We start from the raw sequence: 23,257 nt of genomic DNA, 5'->3' as shown, positions 1-23,257 counted from the left end.
CAGAGCCCTGGCACAGGCTGCCCTGGGAGGTTGTGGAGTCTCCTTCTCTGGAGGTCTTCAAAATCCGCCTGGATGCCACCCTGTGCCACATGCTCTAGGTGTGCCTGCTTGAGCAGGAAGGTTGGACTAGATGATCTCTAGAGGTCCCTTCCAACCTTGAATATTTTGTGATTCTGTGATAGTTGCAAATGGAGAACTAAATCACCCTGGCAAGAAGTTGCATATTAGCCTGTGCCACCATTCCAGTGTTGCTTCATTCTCTACTCTCTGCTCAGCTCTGAAAACTGTATATTGCCTACAACACTTAAGATAAACAGATGAGTATAAGCACATTAGACACCACACTACAGCATATTGAAATATTCTTTGAGCACTGTTTTCTTAGAAATAGCCAAAGAATCAGGTACAACATATTCCCAAGCAAAAATATTCATAGCTTCAACATGAGCTAGAGTTTCTTTACCTTTTTTTTTCACTCTGCTTTCCTCTAAGCACCTAAATTTGATATCCAAGCCTTCCCTAGAAAGAGCTACCCAGAGAATTCCAGGTGCATGTGAGGGGAGGGAGCACTAAGCACTGGAGCTGCGCACTGGATGCTGCTCTACTGAACAGAGCAGCACCCAGCGTCCGTCTCTGGGGAAGGAGACACTGCAACAAACACAAATCCTGGACAGCACTTGCCTCTCGCCTCCTGAGCTCAGAGCCCTGTAACACCACTGACTTGTTCAGAACAGAAAAGGCGACCACTAGACTTAGGCTCAGCTTTCAATCTCACAGAATTTGTGGATACGTCATTTTTTCATTGTGAACACTCAGTTCATACCAGCTGGAAAGCAATTCTGCCAGAGCACCTTACAACAGCTCTCTGAGTGAGAACACTAATTATCTTTTTCAGTATATCTTCATCTGCACATTCGCAGATTGATAACAAAAGCTGATTATTAGTAATTTTAAGCTTCTAACTTCTTATGCCAGTGAAATTTTTAACACACCTAGTTTCAGCTTCCTTATGCCAGGAACACTTGGAAGCCAAATGCTTCACATTACTCACAGAACTAGATCTGAGATACAGTAAGTAGACAGAACCATAACGAAAAAATCCTGAGCTCTCTGACCATATAAAAGGTATATACAATGTGAATGATTCAATTTTTTTTTTTTTTTTTTTTTTTTTTTGCTCTTCCAACTATAAGATTTTAAAACTGGCAAGAAATAATTATTTCTAATATTCTGAAAGAGACTGTTTTCACTCTAATATTTCCTTTCTTTTCTAGTGTCATTAACATGTTGCCCCATGGCTCAGTACCACCAGATTTGCATGGTATCAATACAGCACCTTGTGGTAAGCGAGCAGTTCAACGACTAGCCAGAGCAGGTCTCTCCCCTGCTGTAAACGAGGCCCCAGGGGCTCAGTGTTTCTGGAAGATTAGAAATAAGGGCTACCTTATCTGCGAGGCTCGTGTGTGACCCTCCCGTCACGCTCTGCAAGGAAGGGTTTTTCACTGGAGGGATGGAAGCAGCCAAGGAGATTCCGGCTGCAGAAGCCGCAGAGGATGGTTCAGCGGGAAGCTCCTCTCTCGCTGCCTGGCCCGTGGTCGCACGTGTCTTGTTGAAGGACTGTGACCTCCTGACTGCCGACGAGACAGCAAGAGCAAAGGGGGATGGTCTCGAACTAGAATATGGCTTTGGGACTGCAAAAGTTCTGAGAGTTTTTAAGCTCAACGGTGCTGGTTGACAGGAGGGGAAGCCCAAGGGTTTGCTTTTAACAGGAGAGTTGGAGGATTCAATTATTTTTTCCTCATCATCTTTTTGCTCATCTGCTGATGGAGAGAAACTACTTGCTTTATTCAAAAGAAAAGTACTTTGATCTGGTGAGTATTTTCTTTTTTCCATGTCTGTATTCTTAGTTTCATTTTGAATAGAATTGGGAACAGAAATGGAACTTTTGGCCACTGCAGATGTCACATAATGAGCTGAAGCTCTTCGCTGCATTTGCAGAAAAAAAGAGCTAGGTTTCATTGCAGGACTTAATGCAGTTGCTCTGTCTTGAGTCTCAGAAGAAGCATGTGCATTATCCAAGCTCAGCGTCAGCGGGACCCGCTGCCTGGGGAGCTGCATTCCCGCTGGATTGCTCTCAGCAGCAAGCTCCCCTTGGGAAGCCCCTGCGTGCGCAGAAATGCTGCTCGTCCCCGGCAGGGCATCACTTGCTGCTCTAGGTTCAGTTTGTGAAGCAACCTGCAAACGATCCACACTTTCTTGAGGTCGAGGAACTTCAGTTTGTGTTATGAGTTCTTTGGAGTCTTCAGGCTTCAGAGAGTTTTCCAGAGCAGACACCTGTTCATCCTTATAATCTGATGATATTTCTGATTCTAAGCTCTTCATTACCTCCAAGGATTTTGGAGGCACTATTTTGTAAGTGGTCATTCCGATTTTTGGTATGTAATCTCTTGTAATTTCATTAGAGGGCTTCGGTTTAGGCTTGGTGTCCTGTCTATAAAGAGGGTAACTTTTCAAAGGAGAGTCACCAGGAATTTTCACTGTTGCTTCTGGGGAAACAACATTATCACCATTTATAGAGATGTGACTTTGATCTTTTATGGCATTTCCTTCTCCTTCCCTCTGAAGGTTTAATTCTGTCAAAATTTCTTCATCTTCTTGTCCTCCATGCTTCAGCCGGACAAGGGGGTTGTTTGTACCTGTGTTATGTTGAGGGGCCAGTCCCCTGAGTGACTCACACTCTTGGGGAACAGTAATTTCCTTTACTGCAGTTCTTCCCAAATTGCTCTCTGATGGGCCTGTCTGAATTGCAACATCCTGAGTTTTTACTGTGTCCAGACTGTTTCGATGTGACTTCTGCTCCTGCATTTCTGGAATCACTTGAGGATAATTCCTATGACTTACAGAGACGTCATTTTTACATGCCTGGCAGTTTGATAGTCTGTCAGCTTCAAGCTTGTTATTTTCTCTAAAATCTACTGCTGTAATTTCTATTGCCTGAAGTTCTTTTTCTTCTTCTGTTGTTGCAACAAGTTTTGTACCATTGTCACCTTCAAGTTAAAGAGAGATTCTGAAATTAGTATGAATATTGAAAATATTTAACCTTTCCACTTAAAACACAAAGTCCCAAATCCAGTGTATTCATCTATAAGGTCTGGTTCCTCACTAGCATGTTTTTTTTTCCCACACTTACTTTAAAATCTATTTAAAGACATACTTTGAATAATATTGCCAAAAAATAGCCTTCTTATTCAAGTATTCTGCGTTAATTAACAGGCTCTGGTGTCATGCACCTGTTTAATCAGAAAACCTGTTGCAGAATCATTTTAAAAGTATTAATGAATTTCAGTTTACTGCATTGGCCTCAATGACTCAAGACTTCAAGGACTAATCAGTGCTGAGAAGTCTATTTTACTTAGTTTCACACCACTGTGGCTCTTATTTATATCTTTAATATAAAATATTTTGTCAACTATACTTAGTTTACATGCATAATGGTACAACTATGGACTCAAGTGCTGCATCCAGCTGTAGCTTTCCAAGCCTTCAGCAGGCCTATTTGCTGCCTCGTGAACTAAATGTACGTGGTCCACAAGGTTTCTCCAAAACCCAAATATTTGGATCTCAAACTGCTCAAATTGTAATACTGCAAAAAAGGAGTGCTTCAAAAATAAACATTTGGAGTGGCATTTTACAAAAAATGTCTCTCCTTGTTTTAATTATGTTGTAAAAATGGCAGCCAAAGCTAATTTTAAATGCAAGTAAGACTCATGCAGTATGTTCGTATGATTTACAGATGGAGATACACTGACTGCAAAGGTAGTGACTACGGAAAACTGAATGTTAATCTAAAAGATCAACATTACACAAAAGAGAAAATCCATCAATAAGGTCACTAGATTCATTGAAAAATTTACGAGACACTCGTACCTCTAGGATGCTGTTGTTTCCTTCCAAGTGGCTACGTCATTACTTGTGTTTAAATAGCATGTTTCTCACACAGGAATCTCACAGCGATTTCACCCGAACATCACGAGGCCTCTCCCCAGCATCAGCCCCTGGCAGGAGGATCTCTGCACCCAACCACCCTCCCTGTCCCCAGCACAGCTGCACCCAGACCCGTCCCCTCACTGCCACAGGACACTGCAACGCAGCTTTCACTACAGCTACAGGGGATAAGGGGGGCAGGGGAAGAAGAAAAAGTCAATTTTTGCTCTCCTATCCCACAGGATACATCAGAGTTCAAGAAAATAAAAAGAAAGTAATTGGCTTATCATGCTTCAAGCTCACTGTATTAAACTGTCATTGTTTTCAAAGGAAATGTTTTCTTCAAACTTGTTTGAAAGTATTAAAAATGAATAGGAACTACTCACCATCATTTCTATTTTCATCCAAAATTCTGAGGTTCCCATCTTTTTCAAAGGCAACTTGCTCACTACTTATCTTAGTCTGGAGTCCTCTACAAAGCACAACAGTACATTAAATATGCTGGTATCACTCATTTCAGTAAACACAAGAAAAGATGCAAGAGAACTGGCAATATTCTCCAGACACAGATGGACAAAATAAAACCGTTCTGCCAAACACTGGAATACTCAGAAGATTGTTTTAAGTGACAGGAAATGCTGCTATGATATTTTACATGCCAGATGACATGCAGCCTCACTCTCCTCTGCACAAGAACACGGTCTGTTTTCCTTTCCCTTCCCTCGCTCCTTTTGTTCACCTTTTGTTCAGCGCTTTGAACAACCTCCTTGCCAGCAACAGCCCCGCTGCAGTGAAGCCCCTAGAGCAAGGGCTTAGCATTCAGGTAAGTGCTCTTAGTGCCAAGTCTTCTGACACCTCCAGCATTAAAAAAAGTGTCCTCAATTTTGCCGCATATACAAAACAGAGGAAGTTATTCGAGCCACTCACTGCACATGAAAATGTGCAGCGCAGACTTTTTTAAATAGTGGAATGAAAAAATGTCTAATCATTCAAAGAGAAATCTTGAAAACAACACAGAAATATGGAAAAAAAAATGTTATGGCATGCTAGAGCTTTTGCAAATGCATATTCCTTTTGCCCTCAAATCGTAACCGGGAACTGTACCAGAGCTAGTGGGGGTATTTTTTTGGGGGGGAGGGGGGACTGGGGGACAGGACAGGGGAAGAGAAGACCCAATAAGTACTTGATTTTAAAAGGTACATTAAAAAAGGCTAATATAATATTCAAATATTATAGTGCATTTTTTAAAACAGTTGAACTTCAGACTTAAGCCTCCACTTAAGATGCTTTTCTCTAGTTGCAAACGCTGGCATTATGAATGTTCTCATTTATTTTCCACTTCAAATTTATTAGTTATCAGGAACCAACTGAGCTGAAATATCTGCTTGAAACAATTTAAAATGATAAATTCTTGAATAACATTCTTCTTCATCTGCTTGCACAGTCTAAAGGGTCCAATAAACCATTAAACATGGCATAAGTGCTCACAGTGCTTGCTGAAAAAACTGCTACTGCTCCTATACATCACATATCTGAGAGAATGAACTGCAGATATTCACAAGCCAAAATGTTTTTGAAATAAAGAAACAAAGCCCAAACTTTTTTTTTTTTTATTTTTTTCCTTCCTGCTAAGCACCAGCTCATCTGGGCTGCCTAAAAAGACTCTTGAGATGCCAGTCCCAGCCCTCTAGCACCCTGGAGGTTCCTGGCCAGTGCCAGAGTTTCCCTGGGTACAGTCACATAGGGTAACAGGTCTGTCTGTGTTTGAATTGGGAACAGCTGCCAGTTCACTTGTCCCGGGGAACTCGGAGCTAGGGAATTGAATGAACACAGAGGGGCTTCCCTGGAGACCCAGGGCTCCTTTCAAGACGGCCCTGGCTCCCGCTGGGTCAGCGGCTCCAGCCACGCGCTGAAGGGCCGGCCTGCAGCATCACCCAGAAGGAAAGGAGAGGTTAAGGAAAGCTATGTGCTTATCCCTAAAATGGAAGAATTAACCTGATTTCCAGAGAGCCGATGGATCGAGCAGGTTAAGATAACTAAGATACAGGGAAGAAAAAAAAAAAAAAAAAGATATGAAAGCAGTAGATGATTGTGCCCAGAACTGGGATGGCCTGGCTACCTGATTCCCACTCTCTCCCCCCAAAAAATTGAAGAATGAAAGTTAGAATTCTCATTTAAAAGTCAATCCACCATTTTCCACAGCACATTGTCCTGGTAAATATGCTGGGTATTTTAGGGTTCAGCTTGCAGCAAATCAAATAGCCTGCAGAACACTTCTTGTTCCTTTTTGTTGAAAAGCAGATGGAATTAGTGTGTCCAGAAGAGTGCTGCAATTGAAACCTCTGCTTATGAAGCTCATTCCTCTCTCATAATCCTCTATTCTGTGCTCCACAATGAAGCAGCGCTCTGTGCTTTATTTGCCTCCCCCGCACCCCCCCAGTGCTCCCTTCTCTGTCACAAGGCGTACTTACTTGCCATCTGTGCTAATATTTTCTTGTTTTTCTTCCTTGAGGCTTTGCGCGTTGTCTACAGAAACACTGCCAGGAGCGGGAGCTGAGGAAGCAGCATCATTTTCCTCAGTTTCCAAAGGCAGCTCAGTAGAGCTGAGGGCTGCAGCAGCCTCTGCTGTCCTCGGAGCGGGCGCTGCCCTTTCCGTCCCCTCTCCCGGGCGCACGCTCCTCTCTTCCTTCTGGGCATCGCCCTCCAGGCTGCCGGCTGCGCTCCCTGCGGCTGCGCTCCGGGAGGCCGCCAGAAACACAAGTGCAAACACCAGACACACACAAACAGCGAGTCAGAGGGCAGAGACAAAGAGACCACAAAGTCAGCCTAAACAGTTTAAATAAGGCAAAACGAGAAGAGCTCTCTTCATAGTTCAGGGAAAACAAACTAACAAAACCCACCACTCATTTTGAGTTTTAGCTTTATTTAAAACACTATTTTCTAGTTCATTTCATTTATTCCTTTTTACACAAGAGGACATGCTCATCCCCATGCTACTGTCCCTCTGTAACTAGTAGATATTTTTCCTCTGTTTACCCAAATGTAAATATAAATATATTATAAAATATAAATATAATATAAATATAAATATAAATATAAATATAAAGCATATTTAACAATATCATTATCTCAAATTTCACAGAGATAGACCAATTATTTTTTTTACTCAGAGTTCTTGCTACTTTCCTTAAATCTACAATCAGGTTTAAAATATATAGTTCATTTAGATCAGTATTAATGTTAAAAAAAAAAAAAAAAAAAAAAGTCAGATCTCAGCTCTGCCAGGGTTTTAAATAAGTAAGCTCATCACTGTCAAAATTTTGCCTTAATTATCTTGACTCCACTAAAATATGGTAAGAAGTGTCTTGTGAGCTGCCCTGTGTTACCACAGAAGTGCTCAAAAAAGCCTGGAGGAGCATTAATCCGTGACAATAATAAACTTTTCGGCTCAATCTCAGTTAAGCTAAAAGATTTAGTTACTGGTTTAGGATACGCACAAGTTGGTATACCTAGAGTTAGACTAATCCACCCTCTTATTTGATTTCCAAAGAACTCATTGTCCCTGGCTTCACTTTCCTGCCAGGATTCTTCCTACAACAAGATGTTGATTCACATTTTTCAAATATTAATAAGTAGGCTGTACAATTAACCTCTTGGCTTTGCAACTTGTGTTCTGTAACACAAACCAAATAGCTCCAATTTCATCTCGACAGAGCAACATGGCACCTCCTCAAGCTACCTGCAGCAACGCAGCCCTAGCAGCGGTGCCTGCCGCCCGAGCCAAGCAAGGCAACCCTGGGCACTTTGCTCTCAGGCTTCAGGCAGTTCAGCTGCAGACTCCTGTGGAACAGGTGTACCAGAAAAGTTCTAGGTGTAAACCTACCCTAACTAAAGGCAAAGAACGATAACAAAATACTGAATAAACAGTGCTAGAAAGCAGCAGGTTGCAGAGTATAAGCTTCGTTCAAGAAAAGCCTTAAACTGACTTCTACAAACGGGTACCCTGTGGTGCATCCCAAACATTTTGACAAGTACATAGTGCTACAGAGACATTAATGGAACTGTGTAAGACTTGGAGGAAATCTCTATTCAGAAGAAGAACTTTGCTCTAACAAGGCCATCAGCTAAGCCTTCAGCAAGAGCCGTCCCACATGCACAGGCACCGAGCAGGCAGGAAAGGCAGAATCGTTAGCTGCACATCAGTTTTGCCGTGCTGCCCTGCCGCGCTGCTTTGGAGCTGCCCTTCAAGCAGCGTGCTCAACAGGTGCTGCAGGTGGGAAGCAGGGGTGACTCAGGGCGCAGGGCAAGCGGGGCCGGGGCCGCCTGCGAGGCGGTGCCGGTGCCGCTGGCCCTGCCCCGAGCGCTGCGCGCAGCCGCGACCCGCGCCGCGCTCCTCCCGAGCCCCTTACACACAGGAACTTCCCTCTTGCTTTGTTTTTCCTTTTCAACTCTTTCATCTCCACCTATGGAAAATGCACATATACACTAGTATTTTGGTAAACAATTTTAGTGGGAGCAGTGTGGTTTATATGTACGTAAGTATATATGTCACTAGGCAAAACCAAAACATAACCTGGACAAATATCAGATCTGCTCAGATTGTTCCACAACCACCAGCTTCCAAAACACCATCTCTGGGACAGGTGAGAAGCACTAGCATGCCTGAAAAGTGGACTCACAGAACCCCCATCACAGAGCTCAATGTGCTATGGAAACCGGAATTACACAACCAAACCCTGCCAGTATTTCTGACAAGACCAATGGAAACATTGTGGAGTTGCTGTGGCTTGGTGCCCAGGCGCTGCTGTCATCTCTGCTGCTTCTACTCTGGAGAAGTAACACAAAGGCTGAGTCATATCTCCATGGAGGGGACGGAAACGTAGCCAGCCTGGTGTGGTAGAAGACCTGTCTGACACTGCTGCTAGGCGAGGGCCTCTCCCCCAGCACCTTCCCTGCGATGGGAACCTCATTAAGCCAAACTGCGAACGTACCGTTTCAACCAACAAGCAACGCACACCAGGGACAGACTTGCTTGGGGTTGGTTTCAATTGGTGGCTTTTCATCTGCCACTGGCTTGCCACGCTGCAGCAGGTTAAAGTCTAAATTTGATCCAAAACAAAACAAAACAACAGCAGCTGCAAAAAACAACCATCCCTCATTTACACCATTCAGGTAACTTGCCAGAGGAACTGTGGAAATTTTTTGTGGGTCATTTCCAGACCCAAAATGTATAACTTTCATATGCAAAATATCATTACGAAGTATTTATGGCAACCCTGGCCAGGTACTGTATCCATACTGTTTCCTTGTTCTATATTTGTACTTATACATACATACACGTACCATGCATATGAAGCAAGTGAACAGCCTCAGATAGCAAAGCGTATGAATTGCATTGCTGTCTATGTTTAATGCCTGATCTTCTCAGGGAATAAGCTGTAAATGGTCCCAAGAGAACAGTGCTAAAACCCATAGAACTGTGACAAAATGCCTGCTATACCGCCAGAAGTCTCACTTGAGTCAGTAAGAATACTCTTTCCTCAGCAGATAAGAGGCTCATACTGCTCTACAGCCATTATGTCTGCAAGTACCACAACCAGGCAGACTGACTGACTGCATCATGTAAATCTCGCAGTGCCTTTGCCCTTGACGCCTTCAAAAAGTTCTTAAGAGATACTGTAACTAAGAAGATTATAGCAAGAGATTTATTTAATAGAAAACTATTTAAAAATCAGTAATTCTTTTTTTATATCATTTCACTCTTTCCTTAAGGAAAAAAGAAAAGACTATGCATTAATACAGCTTAGTGAAGGAAAACAAGAATCATAGTTGAGGAAAAAATGTTGTTTACAATTCAAAATGCTCATATTAATTCTCTTAAAACTTTGTTCTTCTAGATGCATACCTTCAAGCCACTTCTGTCACAACACAGTCTGTTTTTCCAGTATGGAAATCTGAAAACATCATTTTACAACAGAAACATACAGTCTGCTGCAATTATACAGCACAATTCCACTTAATGGGCCTGTGTATTAGTGAGGCACTACTCCGGCACTAAATAAAATTTCTTGATCATCTGTAATGGTACATTATAGGGCAGAAGATTATACTATATTTGCAGCTTAATTTTATAATTTAATAACACAGCAATGCATAGAAGAGCTACTGTGTGAACGCCAGTCATGACTGAACAAACCAGGGCTTCCACAAGACTGCTACTCCAAGCAGTGTTAAAATAGAAGGAAATACTAAGTTTCTGTAAAGTTAAAGTTACATCCAAATGAGAGATTAAAGGGATACCAAACTATTATATCTTACATATTTAAAACCATTCTCAATTTGACACATAATTTTTTGAGTAGGGATAGGAGATGAGGAGCACAACTGGACTTGCTGCCCATGAATGCTGTTGCTCTCGGCACGATGGGCTTCCCTGAAAAGACCTTTTACAACAGGCCACAGAACAGCCACCAGAGAGCAGCAGCAACCCACGAGAAGCACAGCAATGCAGCTGTGCTATGGGACCGGGCCTTTACATTACTGTGAATCTTCAGCACAGGATATGGCATGAGGACATCACAAGCAGGACAAGAGAATAAATACCGAGAAAATAAATCCCAGGGCTCAACCGTTGAGTAAAGCTCAGTAAAGATGAGTTAATTGTATCAGAGCATGATAAATTTGCTCATCCTGAGGATAAATAAACTTTTAAACACAGAAAATCAAATACTAATAAACACTAAAAGGTCACGTGTTTTGCTTTTAACTAGCATCACACACAAACATTACATAACATTATAAAGAACAAAACTACAACCAATATTTAGATCTTATTTCAGGTGCATCAGGGTGTTTGCATTACAAGTGAAGATATTTTCATCACTCAGATGCTGGAGAGATTTTTGTTCGTGGCTGGCAAACTCAAGGCTATGATAGACACAGGCTGGAACAGCAGCTTTGACAATATCAAAGGAGTACTTCAGAAATAAGATTTGTTAGCTACAATGATTTGCAGATTAAAGAACATAAGCATTAGAACGACAACAAAAGAGCAGCCAGGAGATTTTCAACACAGATCAGTTATTTTCAAAGGGAATCCAAAGAGTTTGGTAAACTGAGTCTCCATTATCCCTTAATTACTTTCATGGTTTATAACTACAGCTTACAATTTCTTTACAGTCTCTTTCACAGGGAACCTTCAAGACTAATTCAGATTTTGGTACTCATTTTCCAAAGGCCAGAAAGCTTTGGAGTACAGAGGAGAAGCTACAGCCCTCAATGTTTACTGCACTTTTGTCAGAGGCTCCAAACCCAAACAGGAAGCAGAGGCAGAGGATGCACCTTTGAACATGAGTTACTACTTTCTAGCAAGGTAATTTAAATCGCCATTGAAACTCAGTGCACACTAATATGCCACATACTGCGTCTGTGGTCATCTGTTCACACAGTCTAGCATATGTTTTACATGGTTCTAAATACATTTCCATGTTTTGTGTTTTCCAGTCCAACTAGTTTGACTGACATCCCCAATAAACCAGCTGGAAAAGTATTCAAGGGCTCCTGTCAACTAGTGAGAAACTCGAGTGTCCAGCCTCACACAGCGCGTGTGGCGCCCCACGAGCTCGCTGCTAGTGCCTCACCTTGCCCAAACACTTGGGCAAGCGGTTTTTCCAGACTGCACTGACGCTTACTATTCTAAAAGCATCTGCAAATTTTAGAAGACTCTTAGAAGCTGTGACTTGATTCTTGTGTCTGAATCCTACCATAAGGTGCTTACAGACAGGCATATTGAATTTAAAAAAAAAAAAAAAAAAAAGTTATTCAGCAGCTAAGTATCTATATTTTACTCTAAATATCTGTACCTCTGTATATCACAATTTATTATTGTTATATGAAAGTACAACTACCTATGTGTACATTTTATGTTTTCATGTTTTCAAAGGCTGTTCTGGATGGAAGGAAAAGGCAGGCACAGGTTTGCTCCTAGACTCAACTCACATAGGTCAAGGGCACACAAGCAGTTTCTGAAAACAAGATTGGATTTCAGCTTTTGTATGGCTTATTATGGGATATACAAAAATCACTAAATTTTGTGACTAGTTTGTGGTACAAAGGGTAAAACAGGGATAAATGTTTAGTTTGTTAAACTAAACATCTCCTTGAATACAGGATGATAAAATGTCTTTGAGAGCGCTATATTCTGTACTTGAAACCATAAATTAACTGATCTGAGGCCTTGTAATAATCCTGTACTGAAGACACATCTGTAGGATAGAAATTTATTGCTATGAATTATAATAGCTTACTGTAAAATAGATTTGACAAACACATTTGGAAGAAAACTAACCTGTTTCAGTCTGTATTTCAGTGGCATTTTCTTCTATAGCATCCTTAGCAGATGTTAATTCTGTTGTTACTGTAACAAATTAAATAAACCTTTTCAATAAAAGTATTGCCTCAATTTTTGCATTACAAAAACCCTAGACAAAGTGTTGAATTGGGATCTTCAAGAAATATACCTTAAGTGATCAAACACTGTCACATGTCCCAAATAAATAGTTTTAATCTCCACCCTCAGATATTTTTGAACTTAAAGAGAATTGAATTTTTAGATAAAACAGAAGAATTAAGAGCTCTAATACAAATCTTTTTCCCTAAAATTCTTCTTCTCAAACCATTTTATATAAATCTCTCCCTGTTCCAGAATAGCTCATCTTCTCCTCTCCACTCCCAACTTTTCCATTTGATTAATACAGACACAGCTGCTATAAGTATTCTAACTAATTCGAAGTTTGTTTCTTCCTGCTACATGTGCCCTAAAGTAGCCTTGACATACATCATCTGATCAAATAATATTACTGCTTCTTGCAACCTGAAGATGCTTGGCAGTCATGTTTTCTAAGTTTGTATAGGATGGTATTTCTTTAATGTTTAGCCAAATTAGCATACTTTCTCTTGCCTTGTAATTAAGCAGCATAAAAAGATTACCAGGCTCGTTAGTGCTTTCACTTTGATCTTCTGGCGTTTTAGAGGGTGGTGAGGGCGCTTTGCGCTTGATCCTGCGCAAGGAGGAGTTCACAGAAGCCGTGTCACTGAGTGGCAGGGAGCCCTTCCTTACTACTCCTAGGCCTGGAGGGTCCTAAGGCAGCACATCGGGAGAGAGAAGGTTATTAGCAAACAAACAAACAAACAAACAAAGCAAAGCAAAGCACACACAACAGAACAGCTCCAGTAACTGCTCTCCAAAAGAATCTGTAATACACATTTAGAAAAATGAAAATCTATTCCTATTATCAGAAATACTACATTTTGAATCTTAAATTACCAGCTTTCTCAAAGATCTTTTAGAATAACTGAATATAATCACAAAATATAAGATACAGCAGAAAGAGATGCAGAGATAATCAAAAGCATAAAAAGGTTACAGTCTTCCTTACAGGACCTCTGTTCAGGACTTCTTAGTTCATGTGATACAGCAGTCAAATCCATTTTAAATTGCTTGAATTTCAAGAACATGCTCTGTGTCTCCAGAAGACATTGGCTGTGAATTCACCTGCCATGCTCACAGCAGCTTGCCTCCTGATGAAGAAACCTCTTATTTTCATGTCTATTAAATTATTACCTTCACGATCCCAGCACTGGAGAAATATATTTCAGCACTGGGCACAGCTGCCTATTCCTGTAGTAGCTTTGCTCCCTATCACTCCTCTCCCCAGTGATGTAATAAAATCCAGAGCAACATTCATTTCTTGTGAGAAGCATCCACACAGCAACTGGATGTGGGGAATATCCTCCAAGAGCTCCTTTCTCCTCATGCTTTAGTTAACAAGTTTGCTTCACAAAGCGAAATATGGAGGAGCAAGGACAGCAAAAAGACCCTTAGAAATCTTTCTTTCTTTCAAAAACTCCCCATGGACAGAATTTCTGACCTTGTCAATATGCACAGAAGAGCTGCTTTTCATTTATCAAGCTACCACTCAACAACAAATACACATCTTACAGTAGGGGGATATTTGTTTTAAAGGGTAGAGTATTTCATTTTACATAATCAAAATCACAGAAGGAGGAAGGGTACTGGCACAGGCTGGCTGTGGCGCCGCCTGAGCGCTCCTGCTCCGTCCCGGCAGAGCTGTGCACAGCTGAGCCGGAGCCGCGGAGCCACTCACGCCCGGCCCCGGGAGGCTCCGTGCCGCTCCGCTGCGTCCCACGCGGCGCCGCGCCACGCTGGGCCCGGGGTCCCTTCGGCACCTTCCTGCCCCGCGGGGCTTTGCCCAAACACGTGCGCACGATTCCTCTCCCCAGCCCCTCAACGCCAAGGCAAGTAACTGAAACCCTGCAAAACAAGCAGGGCTCTGGCTACCACGGAGAGACTGAGCACCAGGTAGAATATTCTTTCAAGAAAAGTCAAGAATATGAACCGAGAATCCCATTCCTAACTAAAAATACTTGCGAGTTCCGATAGTTCTTAACAAGTCAGGTTCTAGATTAGAACTTCACTCGAGAAAATTACTTCACACTTTTCATAGTTTCTTATTCACAGTTCCTAAGTAGTTCTATTAAAAAAAAAAAAAAAAGAAAAAGAAAAAAGGAGTAAGTACCCGAGTTTCCAAGCACAGGATGTCAAAGATAACATTATTTTCTCCAAATAGGGCTTCTTTTATACTGATAGATGATTTTCGTTCTTGGTAGTGGGCAGTTGCATTTCTCTGCTCCTGGCAGCGGCTGTACAGGCCACAGCCCCTCCATCCTGCACGGAGACACGGCTGCTCCGTGCACAGGGCTGAGCCTCTCCCTGCGCTCCCGGAGAGGCCCCGAGCCCCGCGGGAACTTGCTCAGCTATAGGGATGTCACCCGCGCTCCCGCACGCACAGATAAAACGTTTGCGTTGCGTGGGGGGGTGTTCTCAGCACAAGAGCACAAACGCTACTGCGAGATTTTTATAAGCCTTTCTACTGCCCTTTGCATCCAAAGAAACAAACGATTTGCAAAGAGAGATTTCAAGCAAGTACTAAGTGTTCCAGTTAAGGTTCAAGTGTTGAACAGATTTTCTCAGGAATTATTCAGCATATGAATATTAAGAGCTTTCAAATCTTAACAAAGGTTGTAATAAGAAAATAATGCTTTAAACAGATGGAGGAAAAAAAGCACCTTATTTACATATACGTGACCACGTTTGGGAATCACCTCTGGGTGCTCACGGGTGACAGCAGCCACCAGTGCCCCTAGCGCCCCAGGAGCTGCTCGGTCACTCGCAGCGGCTGAGGGCGCGAGCGGTGCCCACAGGGAAGGGGCAGCTCCGCGAACGCCCCGGCGCAGGCGGCACAGAGCCATGGGGCAGCGGAACCCGCACGATCCTGAGCAGGTGACAACAGGGGCCAGCGCTTCCCAAACTCTCTAAGCAAGGGCAGACATGGAGCCTGACCCCCTTCTCATCTCAAAAAGGTGATTAAAGCCCAGTAACTGCGGCTGGAACAGAAGAGAAAACCATGAGTGTTTGGAAGGCGTCTCATGGAGCATCTCCCTGTGCAGGGCACATGCCTCACACCAAGGGCCCTTGCACGCACATTTCCATACCAAGAGTGCCTCTCTTCATCCACTTGCATTCTGGCTTAGCAGAAGCTACACAAAGGAACAGGCTAACACAGCACATTGCTAAGCATGCTGCTAGTGGGTTTTTTTCTTCCCTTTACACCATACGTGGAAAAAAATATGCAGACAAATGTATGCCGAAGGAGTAACAGAAAAAAAAATAAAAATAAATGTTTAATGAATGAACTATATTTCTATTATGTGGCTTAAGCTTCTTACTCAAACTACCGTGGAGAAAGCACTGTAACCTTTCACCTACTGGAAAGGACGGACATGCAGGACACAGGTGGAGAACCTCTACAGGTCAGCTTCCATTCAAACACAGGGGCCACTGGTATTTTCTTCCATGATTCTGTTCACAAAACGCAAGTACACAAGCAAACACAAAAAGAGTGGGCCAAGCTATGTAACTGGAATACATTAAGAGCAGATGCATGCTACGTCCACAAACCCATTCTGAATCACATTATCATCTTCACGCAAGCTTCAGCAAGAGAAAACAAACAGTTCCAAGCACTGTCTTCTTGCAGATGACCCTGGTTCAGCTCAAGATCTCCCCATCCCGTGACGGGCCTGCTGTGACGTTGCCAACCTCTCTTTACAGATCTAAGCACCAGACCCTTCCTGCAGCTCCGAGGAAACCTCGCGAGTGGGGGCTTCCTCCCTCCCCCAGCCCCACTGAAGCCCGGCCACCGCAGGGGCTCATCAATCTTTTCAGACACTTCATGGCTTAGCAGTGGCTTCCCACCGCTTCCCCAGCTCTCATCTGTTCCTTCCTTTTCTCTTTTTTTATTTTTTTTTTCCTGGGGAACAGACCAGAGATTTCATTTTCTTTAGGAGTTAAGCTTGAGCAAATAGAGGAGAACTACATTGCTCCAGTTGATAAGTTCTATCCATCATTTTAAACAGTAAATGTTTTGGCTAAAAACCTCCATTTAATTGTTTCTACCCAAGCATAACTTGTGTGTGCTCCTTTACAGTAAAACAAGACTGCAAACAGTTCAAGGAAACAGACATTCATTAAAAAAATAAAGATATCACAGTTTAGTCTAGAAAGCAACTGCATTCTAGGAACAATCAAATGCTTGTCATTTAATGATATTACTAGAAATATTAGAAAGTAAGAAATATTCCTAGAAAATTGCATCTACTTTGACAAAGCCTGTGAAGATGCACACACTGTATTATACTGTATTATATGACTGCACTTTTCATAGCCCCTTAAGAGCAAGTCCATTTAAACCTGCCACTTCCAAACAGACTTCTGGCATAAGGCATCTCTCTCAAAATCAGGTCTGACACAAGCAGGGAGGGATTTCAATATTACACTAACATGCTTGTTCCCAAGCTAATTTAACACAGAGATTTGCTGTGCTTAAATTGCACATTTGAGCAGTCGCAGTCATCTTGGCTCATCAAGGATGCACAAATCACGATACATAATAACTTGTAAGAATTAGTCTTTCATCTCTTACATCAATTTCTTACCTAAAAATAACAATATATCATCTTCAAAAACTAATTCTATAATCACTCTGAAATTCATGGAAAAGAATTCAATCCTCATACCAGAATGCAACTGTTCAGATACAAAAAAAAAAAAAAAAAAAAAAAAAAAAAAAAAAGTGTTTCTTTTTAAAGGAAGAGGGGATGCTGCAGGAGGTAAACATTAAAACCGTTTTCATACTGTGAGAAATTGGACTACCATACACTGTGAATTTAAAGAAAAGCAACACTGAGGACACTGTTCCCTGAAAGCTGGCTCATTTCACTGTTGTCTGATGTTACTGGCATGGGCAAATGCCTGTTGCTATCAAAACCAGGAAAGCAGTTTATCAGGGTAGAATGACATTTCACTTTGTCTTCCTTGTGGCTGCTACAAAAAAAGATTTGTCTGTAGTAAGGCACATGCAGAAGGTCACCCTGCTCTATAAAAGAAATTCAGCATGCAGCCAGTTTGCCAAACAAATTGAAGGGCAGGCAGCTTCAGCTTTCTTAAAAGCAGTATGATTTACAAGGAAATGTTTTTGGTAAAATAGAAGCAGATAAGAAGTATCTCTTAAGAAAATATTTATATTCTGGTTTTGTAAGTTAACATGTGGGACATGACAATAAGAATGAAACTACAAAATATGAAAAACAGCCCAGCAACACAGTGATCAGCCCAGTGAGCAATCTAAATCTGAATTTAAATTGTAGAAACGGAAGGCGCAGCTTCAACCGTGGGGAACAGAAGAGGCCAAATTCTTGTCCCATTTACAGCGAAATAATCCAAGCGTAGGGTGACTATGGGACTTGCTGTACTACTGAGAACTGGCTCAGAAGAGAAGAGCATAATTTGGCCACTTAGAGTTGATGAAACAGTGATACATGCAATACCAATGAAGAAATGCTGCACAGCCATCAGAAATGCCATGCTATCATCACAATTAATTGTATTCTTAGATGCTTAGGTCTCATTTCAAAATCTGCACTTAGCGTTTCAATTCTTAGGGTAAAGGATGATTCTTACTGCGTACAGCACCCAAATATCAAGTTGAAAATCCTCTACATGCTCTTTTTCTTTGAGTAATTTTCTTTCTACATTGTCTCTCACCTAACAGCTTAAGATTTTAAAGAAATTCTTTATTTTACAATTAAGTGAGACCAAAACTCTCACTAGTTAGAGGTACCTTTTTGTTCATTTTAGAGTCTCTCTGGTCACTCTTCTGGCATTCCTATTGCTCTTCCCAGTTCGGGGTCTTCTGCACACTTAGAGGCACATTCAGTTCCACAGTCTACACCGTTTATAAAGACATCGAATAGGATCAAGCTCTTTACTAACTCCTTCAGGAACCCCACTCACCAGCCAAGCTCATTGAAGCCATTAGCCACCACCATTTAAGTTCGGCAGTTCAGCCATTCTTCTTTCTATCTTGTGGTCCATTTATCTAGTCCACATCTTCTTAGTGTGTCAAGAAGATGTTGCAGAAGCCTGTGTCAAGCACATCACTACAATCAAGGCAGATGACCTCATCTCCTGTGCAAGTTGTTCCATCACCTAATGCAATCAGATTGGTACATGACTTAATGTACCTGAATTTACACTGGCTTTTCTTAGATACTTCCTTGTCCTTCAGCTCACCTGGAAACAGCTTCCTTGAGGACTTGGTCCACAATTTTCCCAGGGACTGAAGCAAGGCTGACTCTGCTGAACTTTCAAGAGTCTTCCTCTTAGCCCTTTTCTTTGGTAAATGACCATAATGCTTGCCTTTCTGCACCCCTAACTGTATTTGAGAAGACTGACACCAAGAGGATATTGAGGCACCAAGAACGCATCTCAGATGTTCTGCAACTAATTTACCAGTCCCATTCAGCAGCAAATCTGTATCTTCCCCCTCCTTGCGCTTGCTACGACCCAAACAGAAGCCTCTCTTACAATCCGTAGCATCTCTTGCCAATCTGCAGTCCAGCCTTGGTTTTGCTTTCCTAGCAATATCTTCATGTCTCTGAGAAATGCTTCTTTCTTTCTTTTGAGGAATTAGACTGTCTCCCTTTCCCTCTCTCAAATAAGAGGTATAGTTCTCCATTTTGGCTCTTGACCTTTCTCAGGAGCACAGCACTTAACCAGGGTTTTGCTTTTATGCCTGCGCCTTCTCCCACCTCCAAGAGATGGGCTGCTCTTGCGCTTCACCAAGGCTGCCTTTGACAACCTTCCCGCGCTCCCGAGCTCCTTAGCTCTCCAGTGGAGTCTCCAGTAGGACCTCGCCTACCAGTTTCCTGATCAAGTTGAGCAATGTCTATTAATGCAGCCTAAATTCACTCAACAGATGGGATTTGGTGGAAAGTAGATACTATGAGAAAATTATTTTACTTGAATTGATGAAATCCAAAATGTAGAGCAAATATCCACCTATGTTCAAGTGACAAGCTGTGCAGTATCCTACAAATCACTATGCAATTAAACAAGAAATAAACAGAACTCTTCTTAAAAAAAAAACATGCCAAAGGCTTCTAGTTTTGAGAGAGTTGGACAAGGCAGTACGAACTAGAACACACATACACAAAAAGTAACTTAATAAGGATTTCTGTCCTTTCTTCACAAATTAGTCAACTTCAGTCTAAGCACTTTGGATAAATAAATGTCAGTACAAAATAATAAATCTAAGCAATTCTGTTGAGTGACAGATCCTAGCCTGGCAGTCATATATTAATGTCTGACATAATAGAATAATAATAATTTAAATCATGTTGACATTACCTTTTTTAATTGAAATTAAATTAAAAAGCAAACGCAATGAGGTGTAAAAAAAAACTATGTTTTTTTCAAAGTTTTTTTATTAAAATAAAGAAAAAATCTTTTGTCTTTAATGATAAAGCTCTTCAGCAGGACACAATATACAAATTCCAAACTTCTGCTAAACAGTGCTCTCTTGTGGTTCTGTGCATTAGTGAAAGAGTAAATCACTGTACAAAGATAAAGCAAGTCATAGTTTGAATTTTCTTATCTATGGATCTAGCATAAAATCTCCCTCTGATTTATTTTTCATTTTACTCTGCTTTTTATTTTTCTAGCATGCCAATAGCCTCATTTATTAAAAATCACCTTTAGGTTCTGGATTCAAAGTATTACGCTCAAAATACGGCAGATATATAACGGGGCTATTCCTTTAAATCAAGTTTAGAAATAAATGAAACAAATGTAACTAACCTGTTTGTTCCTATCAAAACTGTTAGATTTGACAATGCCAGGTGCTGTTTTGACTTGGGCATGTGCAAGATCCTGGGGGGCACTCTGGGAAGTTGTCATAGGTGGTAAAGGAGCCCTCCGCTTCTTTGGCATTTCAGACGGCAAGGTGCTGGAATCATACTGCTTGCTAACAGTGTTGCACCTGCTGATAAAAGTCGGCCTTGGCTTGCTCATCAGTGGAGTTGCTGGGGCACTGGCAGCCTTGGAGGGGAGGGAAAAAAATCCATAATCTTTATACTATCCATAAAACCATCAGCATATTGACTGGTTTAAGAATATGTTTGCAGAAGTTGGGCTCATATAAAGTTATATCTTACTTGGTCTCGTTTCTTCTTACTTCGTTGGAAAAAACTGAAAAATCCTTTGTTTTCTCTTTCCTTCAAAACATCTAAGTTTTCAGACATTTGGTAGGAGTCTAAAATGAAAAAAAAAAAATAGTTCTAGCTGTTATTAACTGCACAGATAATTTTAACTGCATTCTTATAATTTCACTGTCATCAGCCATCAGAGAATGACAGCCTTCACCTCTGCCATCCAGCCTTCTGGAAAGATACACCAAGCACACCATAAATCATCTATATTAACATTTTGCCAAAAGCTACCCACTGACGAGGTTTCCTAATATCAGTGTTCTTCCCCTCTTCTCAGAGCTCAAGGCAGATGAGCTTCAGCTACGTTTGATACCCTCACCTCTCGACTCAGCCCACCCCACCTGTCATACCTTATGATTCATTTCACAAAGTCTCCAGAAGGGGAGAGGAGGAGCAGCACCCTCTCCACAATCCCTAGCAGCCTAAACTCACAGCAAAGGGTGAAGTGGGACAGGTCAGGCATAAGCCTGCCAATGACACTGACACTAACCTAAAGGAAACTGCATGACAGTCATGATAATGATTACTACGTCCATACTGGGATCTTGCAGAACTTACCCTCTTTACATAGCCCTATCCATGCAGAGGATTTGTAATTTCAAAGGTTGTCCTTCTCTATTTTTTATTGGTTTTAAATTTGGTAAATAAATCACATTTAGTAAAAATGCAAGAATCAACAGCAGCCATCAGGAAGACCACTGTGAGACTCTCAGTGCAAGCATTAGTAGAAATGTAACTGTTTAATAAACTGACCTAAGTCAAAGATGCAGAAATGGGTGGGTACATCCACCCACAGAATGTGGGTACATCCACTTCTGTACTAAATTTTTGTTTATGCATCCTTGATAAGACAGAGAGAATGTTTAATTTACAGGTAGGTGATGATATGAGATTGAATGTTAATGTCACTCATGTGCCACAGTTTCACAACCTACTTCACTAAAGCATACCTTGTAAAGATGGTAAATTTAAATCAGCTGGTGATGTGGCTACAGAAAGACAAAAAGAAAATTTCAGTGTGAATCAGGGATGCAGCTCTAAGTTACACAAACACAGAATACCAAGCTGAGTCTTCAGCATTAGGAAAAATATTTGAGTATCTTCCTGAAGTAAAGTAAGCTGATGCTCATCTTTAAACTCCACTTAAAGTTGTATGCCACTTACTTGAGTTCATAAAATGAGAACTACACACACACAGAGCTTCTTACAACTGTGTAGTTCCTTATGTTCTCTCTTAAGGATTTCTGGCTGTTTCATTCCAACGATGCAGGCCTCAGGTTGGTGGTTTGGCTGGGTGAGTAGGAGGGAACAGCTAAACTTTGTCTAATATATCTATATATATAGATATCTTTCATGTCAGACTTCTCAACTGTAAGTATACATAAACTTGTCCCAGCTTCAATTTTGCGGAAGACTAATGACATTTCTCAAATTGCTGGTAAATTAATTTCTTCTGAAGCAAAAACTCAGAAAGTATAGATATGGAAATACTAAGTAATCATCTTTGCTATTAAAAATTTACAATAATTGTCTTACCTCGACTGATATCCATGGCGTATAATTCTCTCAGTCCAAAGTCATTAAGAGATTTTGTCAGATCCAGGGCTTCTTGAGACTGGTAATTCTTCAACAGTATAGTGTGCGAAGGATCAAACTCACATTTACTGGAGATAATCGGTATGAGTTCCTGAAGGGGTGCATGGGGACTAACTCTTATTACTGTCTTCTGGGTCTTCTTGTAGTTTATGACTACTCTTACTGTTTGCTGAAGAGAAAAGTACTCCGATAAGCCCCCAGCACATACATTCTGAAACAACTGGCACTTTTATAACAAATTTACAGCAATCACAGGAATTTGCCTTAGAGTCAACTTCACCAATGTTTTAGTAAACAAAGTATTAGTTTCATTAGAAGGGAAACTAGGAATTTGTCACTCTCTTCTACTCAAAAAAGTGGCTCAAACTTTATAAAGTGGACACTTTATAAACTGTCACTTCTCTGGCCAGAAGGGTATATGCCTGGATCCAGTGTCACCTCCACTGGTCACATCAGGTCTAAGGATACTAAGGATACCAAGACATGGGATCTTAAACAACATTTGAACATTTCTTTCTGGTAGCAGCGAAGATGTTGGCTGCAATGAACTAGGATATATTTTACCTAAGAGGAGGTTACCAAATAGATGGAGCTCAATTTTTCACAGTGGTGAAAGGCAGACAGACAGCAGGAATAACTTGAAACAGACTTGACTAGCAGCTCACCTTGTTGATTAGGATATTGTTCCTAATTTTTGGATAGGTTATAACTCTAGTTCTCACCTCTGGTATCACTGGAGCAGGTTTCTTTTTATCCATTTGCTTTGGCTTTACAATCACCTTTTCCACTTCAAGCATTCCAATTGGTGTGTTCGGTTTGAATTTAATCTGGCTATTTTCTGCTGACATTAACTCTATAGTATAACTTGATGGATTTAAACGATACTGCGCACAGAGAAAGATCAGTAAGTCCATCATGGGTTTCCTGTAAGAGATAATTTTCTTATGTGACCATGTTGTTCAAGTAGGCTGTAAAGCAAAATTTGTTG

At 41.3% G+C, this 23,257-nt stretch overlaps 1 protein-coding gene across 1 annotated transcript in view; it reads right to left on the bottom strand.

The window, feature by feature from the left end:
• COBLL1 (cordon-bleu WH2 repeat protein like 1) overlaps nt 1–23,257 on the bottom strand; it is a 45,465-nt gene that overhangs the window by 5,029 nt on the left and 17,179 nt on the right. The window contains exons 4-13 of the mRNA XM_026036726.1: nt 22,992–23,193; nt 22,210–22,438; nt 21,624–21,662; nt 20,620–20,717; nt 20,264–20,503; nt 12,973–13,123; nt 12,332–12,400; nt 6,456–6,714; nt 4,371–4,456; nt 1,444–3,047 (exon numbers count right to left, since the gene is read on the bottom strand). Of these exons, the coding sequence (XP_025892511.1) occupies nt 1,444–3,047; nt 4,371–4,456; nt 6,456–6,714; nt 12,332–12,400; nt 12,973–13,123; nt 20,264–20,503; nt 20,620–20,717; nt 21,624–21,662; nt 22,210–22,438; nt 22,992–23,193 (2,977 nt within the window). The remainder of the gene's footprint in view (nt 1–1,443; nt 3,048–4,370; nt 4,457–6,455; nt 6,715–12,331; nt 12,401–12,972; nt 13,124–20,263; nt 20,504–20,619; nt 20,718–21,623; nt 21,663–22,209; nt 22,439–22,991; nt 23,194–23,257) is intronic.

The sequence above is a fragment of the Nothoprocta perdicaria genome, unplaced genomic scaffold (assembly GCF_003342845.1).
Source record: "Nothoprocta perdicaria isolate Ctin4 unplaced genomic scaffold, notPer1 scaffold_0, whole genome shotgun sequence".
Lineage (NCBI taxonomy): Eukaryota > Metazoa > Chordata > Aves > Tinamiformes > Tinamidae > Nothoprocta > Nothoprocta perdicaria.
Note: the sequence above shows the minus strand (reverse complement) of the source record. Positions and strands in the feature narration are given on the sequence as shown.